We start from the raw sequence: 16,756 nt of genomic DNA, 5'->3' as shown, positions 1-16,756 counted from the left end.
CCTCCCTCCTCCTGCTGCTGCCTCCCCTAGCCCCGCCCTGCACTAGTGTAGGTGGGGGTTATGTGTTTCTTGAATGTATGTTCCTGGATGTTTTGTTGTTGTTGTTGTTCCTGGATGCTTAAGGAGTTCAGGGATCCTGGTGTGAGTCTTGGGTTGAGGACCCAGCACCACCAATTACTTAGTTGGATGGCCCTGGTCAAGTCAATATAAATGGGTCTATGTACTCATTTGTAAAATGAGAACAGTAATTGTATCTACTTGAGGTTTTGTTGAGGATCAAATGAGGTAAAACGTGAAAAGCCTAATACGACATGGGGTCCACTGGAAATGCTGTTTGGGCCTCTCACGTGGCCCACACGTGCAGGCCTATTCCATCCCTTGCCTTACCTTCCCCTCCAGGGACACCAAACCAGCTCCTGGTTTTCTTCAGGCCGACGTAACTTTGCAACTTCTTTTGCTCAGTCTACCTGGCTCACTTCTCTATAGCCTCAAGAGTTCACCTTTCCTTCCAGGAAATTCTCCCTGGGTAGGGTGTCCCTCCTCAGTGTTCCCCTTATGCCCCAGGAATGCATCTATTGTGCCATGGTATTTAGCACATCTGTATCATTCTGCTGGCTCTGCCCTCAAGTATATCACAAATCCAGCCAGCTTCTCTTCTCAGGACCGTTACAGTCTACTCTTAACAAAGGAGCCACAGTGATCCTCCTAGAACAAGTTGATGGGAGTCTCGTCAAAACCTTCCTTACACTTCCCATCTTAAAAAAGAATCCAAAGTCCTTAACTTGTTCAAATGGCACTCTGGCCTCCCTGTTACCAATCTCCTCCTTCACCACTGCACCACTCTACGCATGCTCTTGCCTCAGGGTCTTTGCAGTTGCCAAACCCTATGCCTAACATTTTCTTACCCTCCTAACTCCCTTACTTTCTACATGTTTTATCTCACTTGATCCTCCTCAAAACCCTAAGTTAGGACAATTATTGCTTTCTTTTTACAGATGAGAAAACAGACCTGGATATTGACTCTATTAAGGCCTTTCTAACAACCCTATCCCGAACATCTCAATTCTCTGCTCTGGCCCCCTGCTCCAGTTATTTCCCTTCCAGACATTCTATGTATTTTTATTATATTTATTGGGTTTCCCCCTCAAGAACGTAACTCCATTGTTCACCCTTGGGCCTGCAAAATAGCACCTGGCATATGAGAGGCACTCAGGATTTCCTGAAATAACAAATACTTCAAAAAAAAAAAAAAAAAAAACCACCAAAAACAAATAAATACTTCCATATCTCTCTTGCCTGAACCTGAGTTTTTCGGGTGTAGAGCTAGCATCTTACTCATCTTTGTGGGCCCTGCATTAAATGCTCCACATGTGTTGGTTGATATAATCAAAAGGAAAACTACAGTAGAGTTCTGTAATATAAGCTGAACCAAAAATTAATGGTATTGAACAAGCAAATATTTTAAAATATGTTTATTATGTACTTTACATTGAGCACTTCAGAAAAGAAAATAATTACAATGATTTCACAATGCAATTCCTGGATTCAATAAATGTCCTCTATAATTATATCCAATCAATATCTAGAGTTGTATGTAGACCCTACGTTAGCTAACAAATAAGTAAAATAACTATGTTAATCTCAGGGAGGAGAGACACACATGATCACTTAAGTCACTTTGCCACCGTGTTTTTTTTAAAAACATGATTCACATTTGTTTCAAGTGCATATACAGCCATTGCAAGAGTTATATTAGACACTGATGTTAACACCTTAAAACTATGTATGATCTTTGCTGCCTTAAAAGAAAATTTAGTTTATCGCAAAGAAATTCAACAAAGTTTCAGGACCTTTGATCACAACCTTCGGTGCTTGTTGTACTACTCTGGTGAACATAAAGGTTCAAGTAAGGCCAACAAAGAAGAATGTTTCCTCTTTCCAATGAAGACATAATGCAAGGACTAGGTGAAGTAGCATCCTACAAACTAGCTAGCCATCAAGAGGTTACCAATTAAAGGATGTGAGTACATTTAAAAGCCTTGGCCAGTGTTACAAAAACAAAACATTTAGATTATTTACGAATATAAGCATAATTGGTGTTTTATCTTCTATAAATAATCATTTTTGAAATGCTAAAGGTGAGTTCCAACTGCGCTCTTCCCTCATGTGAGAAGAGGTGGGGACACACAGGATGACCTACTGATTTACCTTCTCAAAGTATTCTTTGGAAGCAGTTGGATGTGGCTTGATCTGAAAATACAAAAACATTTAATTAGGTGGCTGACTTTATGATAAAAGCCTCAAAAGTGAATGGAAAACTCTGTTTTTAACCCAAAGTTCTTTAATTTTTTAAAGCATGGTCTGTTTCCTTTAAAATACATGGATGAAAGTTACATTAGCAGCCTGCCTAATCCTTGGTCCCAACCAAACCCCCACCCCTCAGCAGCCTCACCCATTTGCACACTATCTGCACCCTTGCTCCAAGGGTGGGCTCCTTTTGTAGGTACTCTAGGCCAGCAGCCCTGAGGGCAGTGATGACCTGGGAACCTCTGCTGAGGTCTCACTGCTTTTGGAAAAGAAACCTACTGTAGGAGAATCCGGGGTCCAGTTTGCTGGGCAGACTTCTCCATGGGTTTCCACAAACTGGAATGCCTTCACCAAGCGGAGGGTCTCTTCCACACTTCGGCCCACAGGGAGATCATTGACACTCAAATGCTTGATGACTCCATTGGGGTCAATGATGAAAAGACCTCTGCATCAGGATTTAGCCCCATTAGTACCTCAGCAGCACAACAACTACGAAGTCTATCTTCTACCTGCTTCTGTCTTTAATTCTCTTCAATAAAGCTTTAAACTTGAGCATATGCTTAAATATGGGGTTTTCACTGTTACACAAAAAGCTTATCACCTCTTACTGTTACACAAAAAGCTTATCATCATCTTACTGATGATGTGCCACACAAAGGTGTGAGTGGACCAGGCCAACATGGAAAAGAGCAGGATTTCACACAGAGAAGAGTCACAGAGAACAGACTTCTTTAACATATAAGTGATCTAGGTGTTCTTTGGGCTGCTGTATCAGATCTTGACAAGAAACCAGAGACATATGGGAGGAGACAGATGATTTTATCTATATTCAGTAAATACTGACGAAATGAGTGAATTCTTGGGTAAATGGGGGAAAATCCCTGGGGAAATCTTAGCAGAAAGAATTTACTGGCCTTAAGTCTAGGCAGAGCAGAAATCTAAAGGAAAACCCAAGACCTTTACTCTTTATCACTTGGCAGCAGTGTAACGAGATGACCTGCCCTGTGGTCTGTGTTCATCTTCTGTACAAGTGCTGGTGTTACCGTGACATATGCAGATATGTTTAAACCACAGGTTTTAACAGTCTCTCTTAAAGGGGTGTGGCATTCCAAGTGTTAATCATGCAGGGAAAAAGCAAGCAAGAGAAAAGGCAAGGTGAAAAGGTACTTCTTTCTCCCTGGGCCTGGCTCATGGAGGTCTAGGCTTTGAAGCTCAAAGGGTTCTGCCCCCAGCTCCTCAATCAAGAGTGGAGCCACGCTGGAATGCATGGTATAGATGTAGATGCAGGGCTAGGATGGAGCAGGGCCCACACTCCAGAAAGCAAGCCTTATCTTACAAACCAGACTCAAACCACCCTACACTCCCTTGTCAATCCTAATAGCAAGGGAAATAATGGCAAAACTAGCAAGACCCTACAGGGAAGGGGATCCTTGGAGGACAAAGCCAGCACTCCTCCTTCTTCCCTTGCCAACTTTGTCAAAGCCAGGCCTTAGTTTATTAAATGAAGACAATCTCCCTGGAGTAAAAGAGGCTGAAGCTCCAACGTGGCTCTCAGAACTACAATTCCAGGTATAACTCAAGAGGAAAGCAGGGCTCCATAAATTCTCTAAGAAGGGGGATGGTGCTTAGCATGAAATAGTTTAAGTTCATAAAAGAAACAAGATCTTACCTTAGAGCAATACCGGGGCCTTCTAACAGCACGCCATAGTCTCGAGAAATCTGTTTAGTCAGATCTGACAGGAGTGCAATGTTCATGTGGCCCAAACCGCCATTCTAACAAAAATGCGAACATGACTGGCTGTTACACAGTGCACTCGTTCTCACCGTTCTCAGCCACGTAATGTGATGTCTGAGGCCAACAAGAAAGGCAACAGACAGCAGCAATGGAGAACCAAGAGCGGGCTGAGCACTGCTCTTAGCTCTTCTCTGTGAACTCACTCCCTCCCCATAACCACCCTGGAGCAGACACTACTATCATTGCCTTTTTACACATGAGGAAACTGAGGCACACAAAGGTTAAGCAACTTGTTCCAGGGCACAAAACAGGACAGAAGCAGGATTTAAACCCAGAGACCTTTCTTTTTCTAATTCTTGATGCATTCTTTTACTTGAAGGTTAGTTTCTATAGCAAAAAAATGGAAGAGTAATAAAAAGACTGAATAAGGGCACCTGAGTGGCTCAGTCGGTTAAGCATCTGCCTTCAACTCAGGTCATGATCTCAGGGGTCCTGGAACAGAGCTCCCCGGACAGCGGGGAGTCTGCTTCTCCCTCTCCCTTTGTGCTCTCTCTCTTGCTTTTCTCAAATAAATAAATATTTTAAAAAAATAAATAAAAGACTGAATAATTTGGTATTGATAGTTCAGCAAAATGGCTAGAAATTTTGATTCCTCCAAGCATTTTTAGACAAGAAAAGTTATCACGCAGAAGAGTGAAATCAGAGAACCTAACTACCACCCACAAGCCACGCGGAGTATGTGGGATCTACAAGGTACCCTTGAGAGAGGAGGCAGTGAACCCCAGCTGGGCACCCCCACAACCCTGTGCCCCAACCCTTTGTACCTTGGAAAACACACATGTAGTGGGCAGTAAATTTAGGCATTGCTAGGCAAGATATGGACAGAGTTTCATAGAACTTGCCAGAAGCTTCAAGCCCACAAATAGCCCATTTCAGACTAGTTCATGCTTTAACAACTTCTAGGTTAGTCTTTCATAGGATCTTTTCAGTTTAGGGGATCCTAAGTGCAAAGGCAGGGCCACTGCACTTTATACCTTCCGCGGTGTGTTGATCCAGGCAAGATGGGTGAAGTGGGAATCCACTGACACTGCAACAACATCACAGTTCACGTCGTGAAATTCTTTGGCTTTGTCACTGAAAGCAACAATTTCTGTAGGACACACAAAGGTGCTAGAAAAAAAGGGCAGAAATTCCCATCAGAGAATTTAAAAACAAGGATTTAAAATTTAAACACAGGTAGTCTAAAAACTAGTTCAACTTGCTTAAAGGTGAAAAAGGCAAAAACAATTAACCACCCTCACTGTACTCACCTCTCTTAAGAATCATATAAAAACATGGGGTCAGGCAGGGGAAAAGAGGCATATTCTAAGAATACAGAAACAATTAAATAAAGTAGCTTTGTGAGAAAACCCATTTTATTATCTTTACCTTTCTCCTTTCCCTCCAGACCAGGGAAAACTTCCTTACAGCCTGGCTTACAGGAACCACCATTCGGGAGCACATAGAACAGAGCCGTATTAAAACCCTACCCCACTAACAAGAATGCCACCCCATCCTCTAAATTTATGAGATTAGCTGCAGATGCAAGCTGTACTCAGCAAGGCCACTAGTGATAAAAGGACCTGAAAGAACCCTTCCTTGACCAGGAGAGCAACCAGAGATAGGAAATGTCAAGGACCTTTGCTTGCTCTCAGAATGACATTATAGCACCACAGAAATCACACTTACAAGTCCAACGGATAGAAGAAAAGCACCAAATATCTCCCCTTAAAGTCATCGAGGGTTAGGTCTTTAAACTCTCCGTTGACAACGGCAGTGCCCTTAAAGTAGGGCGCGTGCTGGGTGACGGCAGGAGCGTGGTAAGAGGAACCTGAAGGAAGCCCACACATACACGTAGTTCATCATCTGCTAAATCACACACTTATTTGACTTTATTCAACTCTCTCATGGTAATTAATTAGTAGTATAAATCAATTAACTCTATATCTTAGGTAATTTGTCCCCCCTTCTGTATCTTAGTTCAACGCTATATCTTAGGTAATTTGTCCCCCCTTCTGTAGTTCTAGATCGTACCCAAATTCAATTCAAAAATACTATGGGGAAAAAAAAAATACTATGGGGACTGAAAAGACTAAAAAGATGATGTCAGAAAATGATGGGGATGGAATTAAGATAGAATTGAGGAGGACAGGAGCCTAGGGAGAGATTCTAAATATGGTTCAGCTGTTGCCATCCATACCCAGGAGGGACAGGGAAGAGGGAATAGAGCATGTGTAGGGAACAGCCCGTGGCAGTCTGATTAGAACACAGAGAGCAGGTGTGTTTGGAAGGAAGTGTAGGAGACAAAGCAAGAAAGGTTGAAGGCCACACTCTGAGGGCCCTTAAATATCAGGCTAGAGTTTGTTCTTAAAAGAGTCCTCACTGGAGATTTCCATGTAGGACATAGAAGATAAATCAGCTGTTTTTAGGAAGCTAAGTCTGGCTGGGGAGGGTAAGGAGAGCAGGAGGGAGACTGTATTAGAAGGGGTTTCAGTGATCTTAATAAGACGTATGGATGGGAGCGGTGTGCCTGAGAAGGACAGGAGGGAAGGAAAGGATGCAAGAGATGTATTAGAACTGGAGGGGACTCGCTTCCACCTGGGAACTTGGGACAAAATATCAAAATGTCTGGTCTTCAGAAACAGTGGGAGCTGCTGGTGTGGGGTTTGGGACAGAGAACAAGGAAAATTTTAAATGCGGGTCATCAAATCACTACTAGAAATCTTTTTTAAAGCTCCAGGGTTGTGGAACTGTGAAACTTTTCAGAACGTTTTGCCCACAAACGAAGGCTTTGCTAAAGTGGTTCAGTAGGTTAAGCATCTGCCTTCGGCTCAGGTCATGGTCCCAGAGTCCTGGAACTGAGTCCCACATAGGGCTCCCTACTCAGTGGGGAGTCTGCTTCTCCCTCTCTGCCTGCAGCTCCCCCTACTTGTGTTCTCTTTCTGTCAAATAACTAAATCTTAAAAAAAAAAAAAGGGGGGGGTGTGTGGGACAAATCTAAAGGAGGTATTTTCAAGTACCACTCATTATCTGAGGCTGATCTTAGCAAAGCCCACATTCTAGAAAATGCAGTGTAAATCTCAAGAAATACCAGATAATGGAGGAATCCATGCTCTAACATGGCCAGGTCTGAATCTAAAAGCCTTGGTTCTAACAGACTGTCGGCCACTGCCAATTATCTCATGTCCCCTCACACACAGGGCCCAGGAAGCATCTGAGTCCCCCCACTCCCCCAACCTATGTGTTCCTCAACACAGAACATAAAAACCTCTGGTGACCAACAAGGAAATGTGACACAAGAGCAGTGTGCCTCGGTAATTCTCAATCCTGACTGGACATTAGAATTATTCGGTGAACTTTTAGAATATACTAATAAAGGAATTAAAAGATATGAACTTCCAGCTACAGAAAGATGGACGGGGGGGTGGGGTGGGGATGGACAGCACAATGAATAGTTAATAATACCATAGCAACTTTGTATGGTGACAGATGGCAGCTAGATTTATCATTGTCATCACCACCTAACGCATATAAATCTTGAATCACTATGCTGTACATATGAAACCAGTATTATGTCAACTACATTCTGATTAAAAAACCAAAAAACCAAAATGATGTCCTGGTCTCACCTCAGATACTGACTTAATTTGTCAGGGGTGGGACTGGGGTAGTGGTATAGTTTCCAAAGCTCCCCAACCGAGTCTAATGCATAGCCAGGCTTCAGAGCCCATGGCGCGAGATGATTCATACTGCCTGGGCCAAACCAAGGCATAATACTTACTGGTGCTAAAAGCGAATTTTGCTTGACCAGAACCAGACCACAATACATTTGTCAGGCATGTTCTTCTGGAAGCAGCAGGTCTAAGGGCTGCGGAGGCAGAGATGCCCCATGGAATAGCACTCACATGTCGGGCAATCTGGAAAGAGAAACACTTTATATTAGAAAGTAGCCTGAAGGCTGGCCCGGCTGAAAGAGCACCAGGCCATTGGGCCTCACCAATCCTTGTTCCTGTGAACTAAACACCAAACCCCGTAACAGTGTAGAATGAATCTCAATGTTCTTTAACATTCCTTTCCGCTTCCTTCTTTCTCAAGACTGCAAGAGGGGGATGGGGAGATGCTGGTCAAAGGGTACAAAGTTGCAGTTATGTAGGCTGAATTAGTCTAGAGATCTAATGTAGGGTAATGATGACTATACTTAATACTGTACTGAACACTGGGAATTTGCTAAGATTTTTTTTTTTTTTTAATTTACTTATTCATGAGAGACAGAGAGAGAGAGAGAAGCAGAGGGAGAAGCAGCCGCCATGCAGGGAGCCTGACATGGGACTCGATCCCGGGACTCCAGGATCAGGCCCTGGGCTGAACGCGGCGCTAAACCGCTGAGCCACCCGGGGTGCTCGGAATTTGCTAAGAGAGTAGATTTCAGGCACACTCATCACTCATCAAGCACAAGAAACGGTAATTATGTGAAGAGATGCTGGTCTATAGTAATCATTTCATTATGTATATGTATACAAATCATCTTGTCGTACATCTTAAATATACATAACTTTTATTTTTAAAATATATACATAATTCTTAAAAACCCTGCAAAGCAGAGGGGAATTATAAGACGATAAAGTCTCCACGCTCTTAAGAACACAGAGGATTCAAAAACCAAGGGGACTTGGCCAGGCCCTGCGTATTTACGCCCTTTACCAGCATGACCTGCTAATAAGCATGTTCTATCATGTCAAGGTTTTCCCAGAAAAGGCCAAGCCCCCACAGACAAGCAAACAAGTAGAGCAAAGTTCACACTCTGGGAAATTTTGAACAGGCCTCAAGGGGATTATTTTTTTGCTCAACTATCGCGTCTAGCATGACTCAGGGAAGAAGAGCCTTGCAGTTCAACCAAGCCAAGGAGAAGGGGGAGGGGGGCTACCAAAAGGGTACTAGGCTTTGCCGGGAGGAGGGGGACAGACCTAGGGGATGGGAGGAATGCCAAAGCGCAAAGTGCCTTTTGCACCTTAGCACTCTGTACTTCAGCACTTTGGTTTCCATCCACCATTTGGTAGATACTCGCTGCAACGCCCTGATGTTGGCATCACTCTTTCTACCTTAAGGCGAGGACACTAAACCGAGGTTCCGAAAGGGGAAGTCACGTGTCCAAGGTCACAGAGTAGCTACAGAACAGGGAACGGGGGCCAGGGCGCCTGCCTCCCGGGCGAGGTGCTCAGGGGCACGGAGGGCTGCGGACCCTCGACTCGGAGCGAGGAGGGGCTGGAGGAGCGGACGGGAACGGGGCGGGGGACGGTTCTGCGCAGGCGCACTCCCTACGGCCGAGGCCTCCGGGGCCGTTACCCGCTGGCGCCCTCCAAGCAGGGCGAAAGGCGCCCCCGGCCGCAGGGAGCAGGATCCTATGTGGGAAGCACGTCCTCGGAGCCACTGTTGTGTCTCCGCGCCTGTCCCCCGCCGGCAGGCACTCACCGAAGCCCGGAGGAACCTTCCCACCGCGGCCGCCATCTTCAGTGCGCGCGGGATTCGCGGGACTGGCGGGCACGCGGAGGGGGTGGGGCTTGTGGGGGGCGGGGCTTGTGGGGCGGGCCCGGGGTGGGGCCTCCGGCGGGGGCGGGGCCAGGCCCAGGCGGGGGCGGGGCCCGAGCGGGGGGCGGGGCCGGGCCCGAGCTGGGGGGCGGGGCTGGAGTCCGGGCGGGAAAGATGACTTACTTCCCCACCTTTTTGTTTGGACCTTACTTGGGTCAACTCACCTGTCAAGTGCCTCAGCCCCAATTCCGAAGAGAAAATTCTAGGAGAAAATTCCCGTCGCGGCTTCTAAGTAAAGGAATGCTCAGGAAAACAATACCTTACTTCTAAGTGTCGCCCCATCCTAAAAAGGACTAATCCAGGTGGGGAGCTTCTGCTTTATATGGCTAACCTGTGTGGATAACTGTTTCTACCCGTCCTGCAAATGGCCTCGGTAGAGCCTTCTGGATTCTGCAGGAAACGGAATTAATTTTAATGCAATTTTTGTCCGTTAATGAGCCAAGTGGGCCAGACACATCAGGTTTTTGGGTTCTGAAAACTTTTGGGATGCTGTCTGGACTTCCATTGGCCTCTCTTCCCAAAACTGGAAGAACTGGGATACATTTAAATTCTATTTTCTGTCAGTTAGAAAGCTAAGTGCTCAGTGGTGATCATGGTACTTTGAAGCAAGCTCATCAAACACAGATAAAAATCACACGTTGGCTTTTCGGTAAATGCAGATTCTAAGTAGGTATTTTCCGGATATCAGTCATTCCACTACCAACATAGTTTCTTGAATCTGCATATCATCTGCATATTATTTACTATTTTCTTTAAGTTGACTCAATTTTGAAAAACGTAAATGAATTTATTTGAAAGAATATGTTAAATAACTTAAATGGAAAACCTTATAACTTGCTATGCATAGAAAGTAATTAAAATAAACACATTAAAACAAAATGTTATTAAGTATCAAGTAGGTACAGTTGCCTGCTGAAAATCTGAGACTTTGTAAAAAGGGAAACGGAGAGATGGCTAGAAACATCCTGGTATCACATGGGGTTCTCTTTATGTTATACGAAGAATTTAAAGAGCATTAAAAGGGTAATAATTTTTTTCACTTTGGGCCTTAATGTTATTTATTTTGCTCCTCACATAAATGCACTTGTATGCACCACTAGTACTGCAGTGGGTACCAGCCCCATGCTTTGGAATGGACTGCCTTAGAAGCTAGAGATGAGAATCTAAAACTATCTGACCAGTTTGGAAAATTCCGTGTCAGTATTTAGTAAACTGAATATATGACTCAAATAATTTCGGTCATAGGCTTATGCCCCAAAAATGTATGTATCAGTTTATCAAAAGACATAGGCTAGAAAGTTCATAGCAACACTATGATAATGACACAGAGATGAAACTACACAAATGCCCATCAAAATCATAGAATGGATGAATAAATTATGATATTGAGAATGAATGCATGGCAGTGACATGCAACAAGATGGGAGAGTTTCACAGACATGATGTTGAGTGAAAGAAGCCAGACATGAGAAAGTAGACACAATATGGTTCCATTTATATGAAATTCAAAAACAGGAACAACTAATATATAGTGTTTGAAGTCAGAATGGTGTTGACCTTGAGAAAATGGGAATTGGGGGAGAGTAATGAGAAGACAAGAATGGGGAGCAAGTAATATTTTATCTTTTGACCTAGCTTAAAGTTAATAGTTGTATTTACTTTGTGAGCTTTCATGAAGCTGTACACTTATGATTTGGGCAGTTTTAAATGTCATACTCCAGTTTTTTAAAAATATTTTATTTATTTATTCATGAGAAACAGAGGCAGAGGGAGAAGCAGGCTCCCCATGGGGATTCTGATGTGGAACTCGATCCCAGGACTCGGGGATCATGCCCTGAGCCAAAGGCAGATGCTCAACCGCTGAGCCACCCAGTCATCCCAATGTCACACTCCAATTAAAAGTTTATATATATATCTATATATATGCACACACACACGTGTGTGTGTACATATGTGTGTATATATATAAAATATATATATGTGTGTGTGTGTGTGTATATACATTTCCCCTTAGTACCTGCCTTGTGTTTAGTGGGTGTTCATAACATGTTTGTGAACAGGTGTTTGAAAAGGAAGGGAGATCATAACCTGAGAGCTCAAAATCATACTGTAGTGTATAATGGAATATTATTCAGCCATAAAAAGGAATGAAGGATTATACATATTGTAATATGTATGAACTGAAAGAAGCATTATGCTGACTAATAGAAACCAAATCCAAAAGTCCAAATGTTGTATGATTCCTTTCATATGAAATATGGAGAATAAGGAAATCCATATAAGGAGAAAGCAAATTGACAATTGCCAAGTGTGGGGAGGAGGAGGCAGGGGCACTGACTGCTTAATGAGTACAGGGTTTTCTTTTCGGGGTAATGAAAATGTTTTGGAACTACAGAGAAGTGGTGATTGCACAACATTATGAATGTTCTTTTTTTTTTTTTAAAGATTTTATTTATTTATTCATAGAAACACAGAGAGAGAATGAGAGGCAGGGATACAGGCAGAGGGAGAAGCAGGCCCCATGCAGAGAGCCCGATGTGGGACTCGATCCAGGGTCTCCAGGATCACGCCCTGGGCTGCAGGTGGTGCTAAACTGCTGCACCACCCCCGACTGCTGCGCCACCGGGGCTGCCCATGAATGTTCTTAATATCACAGGATGGTGCATTTTAAAATGGTTAATTTTATATCAGGTGAACGTTACCTCAAATTAAAAAAAAAAAAACAAACAAACAACTAGGGATGCTATGGTCTAGCCCAGTGATTATTTGTAGACAAGAAAATGGAGACTCAGAGATGGAGAGATATTCCCAAAGTCATGTAGGTGGTTGGAAGCAGAGATGGGACTAGAACCCAGAACATCCTCATATCTGACCAGCAAGTATATGAGCTGGAAAAGGTGAGGGGGCAGGGAGACAGAGAAAAGGCAAGAGGTAGCTTTTCTCTTTCCATGTTCCTTAGACCCATAGCCCTTTGGTGTCCACCTCTCCTTTTCTCCTTTTCTCTAGCATTTTTAAAAAAAGATTTTATTTATTTATTCATGCGAGACACACAGAGAGGCAGAGACATAGGCAGAGGGAGAAGCAGGCCCCATGCAGGGAGCCTGAAGTGGGACTCGATCCTGGGTCTCAAGGATCAGGCCCCGGGCCAAAGGCAGCGCTAAACCGCCGAGCCACCTGGGCTGCCCTTCTCTAGCATTTTGGAGGCACCTCTCTCTCCTATTTTATGCACATGTCCTTTAGTTTCCACACATAGGCAGTTTGGTTCATAACTACACTTAACTGCAATATAAATCACAGTGCAAACAAAACAACAGAACCAAGTGGAGTTCCCTCTCTTGGTTTTATTTCTATATTTTATTTTATTTTTTATTTTTATTTTTTCCTCTCTTGGTTTTAGTTTTAAAATTTAGAAACTTGGGGCAGCCCAGGTGGCTCAGCGGTTTAGCACCGCCTTCGGCCCAGGGCCTGATCCTGGAGATCGGGCTCCCTGCATGGAGTCAGCTTCTCCCTCTCCCTGTGTCTCTGCCTCTCTCTCTCTCTCTCTGTGTCTCCCATGAATAAATAAAATTAAAATAATAATAATTAAAAAAATAAATAAAATTTAGAAACTTTAGTCAGTACTATTTCTTTGGATGGGACCTGCTTAGGCATAAAGGTGACACTACCTTCCATTTTGTCCATCCTCCTGATGCTGCCATTCAACCTAGAGTGTAGTTTCTGCATCCTCTATGCCCCAAGCTCATTTTAGCCTTTGGAATAATGCATTTTCTTTCCTATTTAGGTTCCAGGTAGAGCCTTCTGTGTTGGATGAATTTGTGTCAATTAGCAATGTGATTTTAATCAGTGAATAAGTATATATAAGTATGTACTGAGTGGATTATACAGGCCCTACTGCCAAGGAACTCCATGTGCATCCAGGAAACATTGAGTAAAGATTGTAAAAAACCCAAATCCAAGATCCATAATTTTAAGGGGCCTAAATGAGGCATAATGATTGAGAGCGAACAGCTGAGGTTCAAAAACCAGCTTCCTTGGGCAAGTTACTCCCTACCTGTTCTTTCATCTGTGAAATGGGAATGATATTAATACCTCCCCTAAGGGTCCTTGTGAGCAATAAGTGAGTTAAATTTTAAAGCATTTAACACAGTCAACATACAGTGACTGTGACTCATACATAGTGAGTACTGTGTTTGTTATATTAAATGAAAGAGTCCAGGAAAAGAGCTATGAGAGTTTAGAGAAAGAAATCAAGAAGGGTCTCATAGAGAAAAAAGTCTTGTCAGAATAGATGGATTCCGTCCTCAAGGGAGGAATAGGGGAAGATGAAGGGAAAGATGGCAGATAGTATTTGGTGACCTTTGTCCCTTTGGCTTGTTATCATTGTCAGCCAACATTTATTGAGAACTTAAGGGGCCAACATCTGAGCTGAATAGAGTAACTTATATGATCTTTACATGACCCTGTGAGATAGGTTTTGTTTTTAATTCACCATCCCCATTTCATAGGTGGGGATACTGAGGCTTAGGGAGGTTTAGTAATTTGCCTAAATCCTCACAACTGAAAAGGGCAGGAACCAGATTTAAACTCCAAAAGCTGCCTGCCGAACCCCTTCCTAACACAATGTTGTCTCACCTCTGGCATATTTGTTGAAGTGTAAAGTGCTTGATGGTGCTCAGTAGGAGATACTTATAAAAAGGTAGTCTGTGTCAGAGCATGGGAGTATTGGCCATTTATCCTTCAGTGAAATGTCCCCAAATACTCTGCTCCTGAGCCTGCCAGGGATGTTCTCCTTTTTGTGTTCTGTACTCTCTGTTCTTTTGTCTGAGCAATTCTGGTTGATTCTGCCCATGCAATTGACGCTTGCAACCGTGGGGACCTGCCACTCTATTCTCAGCCTTTTTCTTCTTTGCTAGGTTCTTTCTGTTCCTGTGTTCTTGCAGAGCTTGTGAGAGAAAGGCATCCACTTACATGTGACAACCAAAAATGTCTCCAGACATTGCCAAATATCCCCCAGGGGACAAAATCATCCCCATTTGAAAAACCACTGCTCAAATAGTTAATGGAACAGGCTCTTCGAGCCACCAGGACATGGGGTCAAATTCTCCTTTTGTCATTTATGGTCTTAGAGGGTAGGGTGTGTGTCTTAGGCATCAATCATCCATCGTGACTAGATCAGCTGCTTAACTTTTCTATACCTTGGTTTCTGCATCTGTAAAATGAGAATAAGCATCACATCTACCTCAAACCATTAGCTGTGTGGAGAGAGACAGGCATGCAAAAATGCTTTGGGGCAATACTTGGCCCAGAGCAGGGTTAAATAGACATGGGTTATTATTTTGCCCACAAGCAGACATGCTACATTTTCCAACAGCAGGCACAGACTTTGAATACATCTTGTTTTTCTCAAAGTGATGAAGTTCCTTTTCCTCCTTTCATTCAGGAATGAAGAATGAGGCTTTTGCACGAGCTCTGATCTCCCAAATGTCTCACATTAGGGTCTTCTGGATGCTAGAAGGACATGAAGTCAAGGAAAATTAGAAGTCCAGTAGTGTACCAGTTCCCTGTGGCTCAATCTTCTCAGCCTAACAAAGTCCCTGCTCTTGGACTAGGCTCTTACTTGAGGGACCTGGTATTTTTTCTTTTCTTTTAAAGCTAACTCTGAGCAATAAGGGTGACCATAATGGTAAGACACTTATCAGACCCCCATCTACCTGAGATGAGTTTTAGCTATGATTAAAAACAAATCTTGACCATATCTAAGATTGATACAGGGCAGCGCGGGTGGCTCAGCGGTTTAGCGCTGCCTGCAGCCCAGGGCGTGATCCTGGAGACCCAGGATTGAGTCCCATGTCGGGCTCCCTGCATGGAGCCTACTTCTCCCTCTGTCTGTGTCCACCCCCCTCTCATGAATAAATAAATAAAATCTAAAAAAATAAGATTGATACAGATTTCTGTTTCTTACTTTTTGGATGTCCAATAGATTGGTACAATTTTAAAAAGTTCTCTTTGTCGGATGGTAAGCATAAATTCCTACTGTATTGACTTGTGTGTCTACATCTTATATGTGTTTGTCTAAATTTGTTTTCTTTTTATTTATTTTTGTAAATAAAGATTTTTATTTATTTATTCATGAGAGACACACACAGAGAGAGGCAGAGACACAGGGAGAGGGAGAAGCAGGCTCCATGCAGGGAGCCCGACGTGGGACTCGATCCTGGGTCTCCAGGATCAGGCCCTGGGCCGAAGGCAGCGCTAAACCTCTGAGCCACCCGGGCTGCCCCTTGTTTTCTTTTTATTTATTTATTTATTTATTTATTTTTTAATTTATTTTTATTTTTTTTATTTTTTATTTATTTTATTTTTTTTTCTTTTTAATACATGGTTTAATTTTCATCTTTGGAAGGTACTGCCTTCTAGGTGTCTTTTTGCTTTTTCCTTTACTGTAAATCAAGCTAAGACATTTTGTTATTTGTATCTCCATAAATCTCAGTTGTTCCAAAAGTCATTCTTCACACTGGCATTTGAAGCACGCTCAAACAAAGCATTACTGTTTCCCTCACACCAAATGGAGGTTCGACACAGTAGCCCAATTTTCGAGGCTTTTGGCCACTGGAGAGGAAGTACCACTGCTTATCACTTCTTTTCCAAACAGGAAGCTGAGGTGGCTGCCTGTGGTTAACGAGCTTTCCTCAAGTCACACAGGGATTCATTGGCTCGGGACCATTAGAACCCAGAACACTCCAGTGGACATGCCTGTTCTGCTGATCTCTGTCTAAAGCCTGATTTCCCTTATCCTAAAGGGAATGAAATACTCTAGAATCTCAGGCCCGGAGAGGCCCAAAAGGAATTTTATACAATAGTCTTCCAATGGTCGGTTCAGAACTACAAAGGAGTGGCCTTCAGCTCATCCCAGGCTGCACCCAGAGACTTACCCTGGAAAGGTAAGCAGAGTCCTCCAGTTGTTCATTCCATGAAAACACAACCATGACTGGTGTTTAACTATTAATATCAAGAGGCACCTGGGTGGCTCAGTGGTTGAGTGTCTGCCTTTGGCTCAGAGCATGATCCTGGGGTCCTGGGGTTGAGTCC

At 43.3% G+C, this 16,756-nt stretch overlaps 1 protein-coding gene across 1 annotated transcript; it reads right to left on the bottom strand.

Moving 5' to 3' along the window:
- Window positions 1–1,457: 1,457 nt before the first annotated feature.
- PRDX3 (peroxiredoxin 3) lies at window positions 1,458–9,658 on the bottom strand. Its single transcript, XM_072805124.1, has 7 exons — window positions 9,551–9,658; window positions 7,863–7,998; window positions 5,771–5,912; window positions 5,077–5,212; window positions 3,977–4,080; window positions 2,587–2,752; window positions 1,458–2,250 (listed from the first exon to the last, which is right to left on the bottom strand). Exons 1-7 carry the CDS (start codon window positions 9,584–9,586, stop codon window positions 2,197–2,199), a joined length of 774 nt encoding a protein of 257 aa, XP_072661225.1. The 5' UTR covers window positions 9,587–9,658; the 3' UTR covers window positions 1,458–2,196.
- Window positions 9,659–16,756: the final 7,098 nt, after the last annotated feature.

The sequence above is a fragment of the Canis lupus genome, chromosome 29 (genome assembly GCF_048164855.1).
Source record: "Canis lupus baileyi chromosome 29, mCanLup2.hap1, whole genome shotgun sequence".
Taxonomy (NCBI): Eukaryota; Metazoa; Chordata; class Mammalia; order Carnivora; family Canidae; genus Canis; species Canis lupus.
This window is presented reverse-complemented; position numbering and strand designations above follow the sequence as displayed.

What these genes read in the sequence shown, in the direction of transcription:
- PRDX3 (XM_072805124.1), bottom strand. Translation starts at nt 9,586, where the DNA reads ATGGCGGCCGCGGTGGGAAGGTTCCTCCGGGCTTCG. An exon ending in GAAGGTTCCTCCGGGCTTCG is followed by an intron (nt 7,999 to 9,550) that starts GTGAGTGCCTGC and finishes TTCTCTTTCCAG; the next exon opens with ATTGCCCGACATGTGAGTGC. An exon ending in GGCCCCGGTATTGCTCTAAG is followed by an intron (nt 2,753 to 3,976) that starts GTAAGATCTTGT and finishes ATCCTGATGCAG; the next exon opens with AGGTCTTTTCATCATTGACC.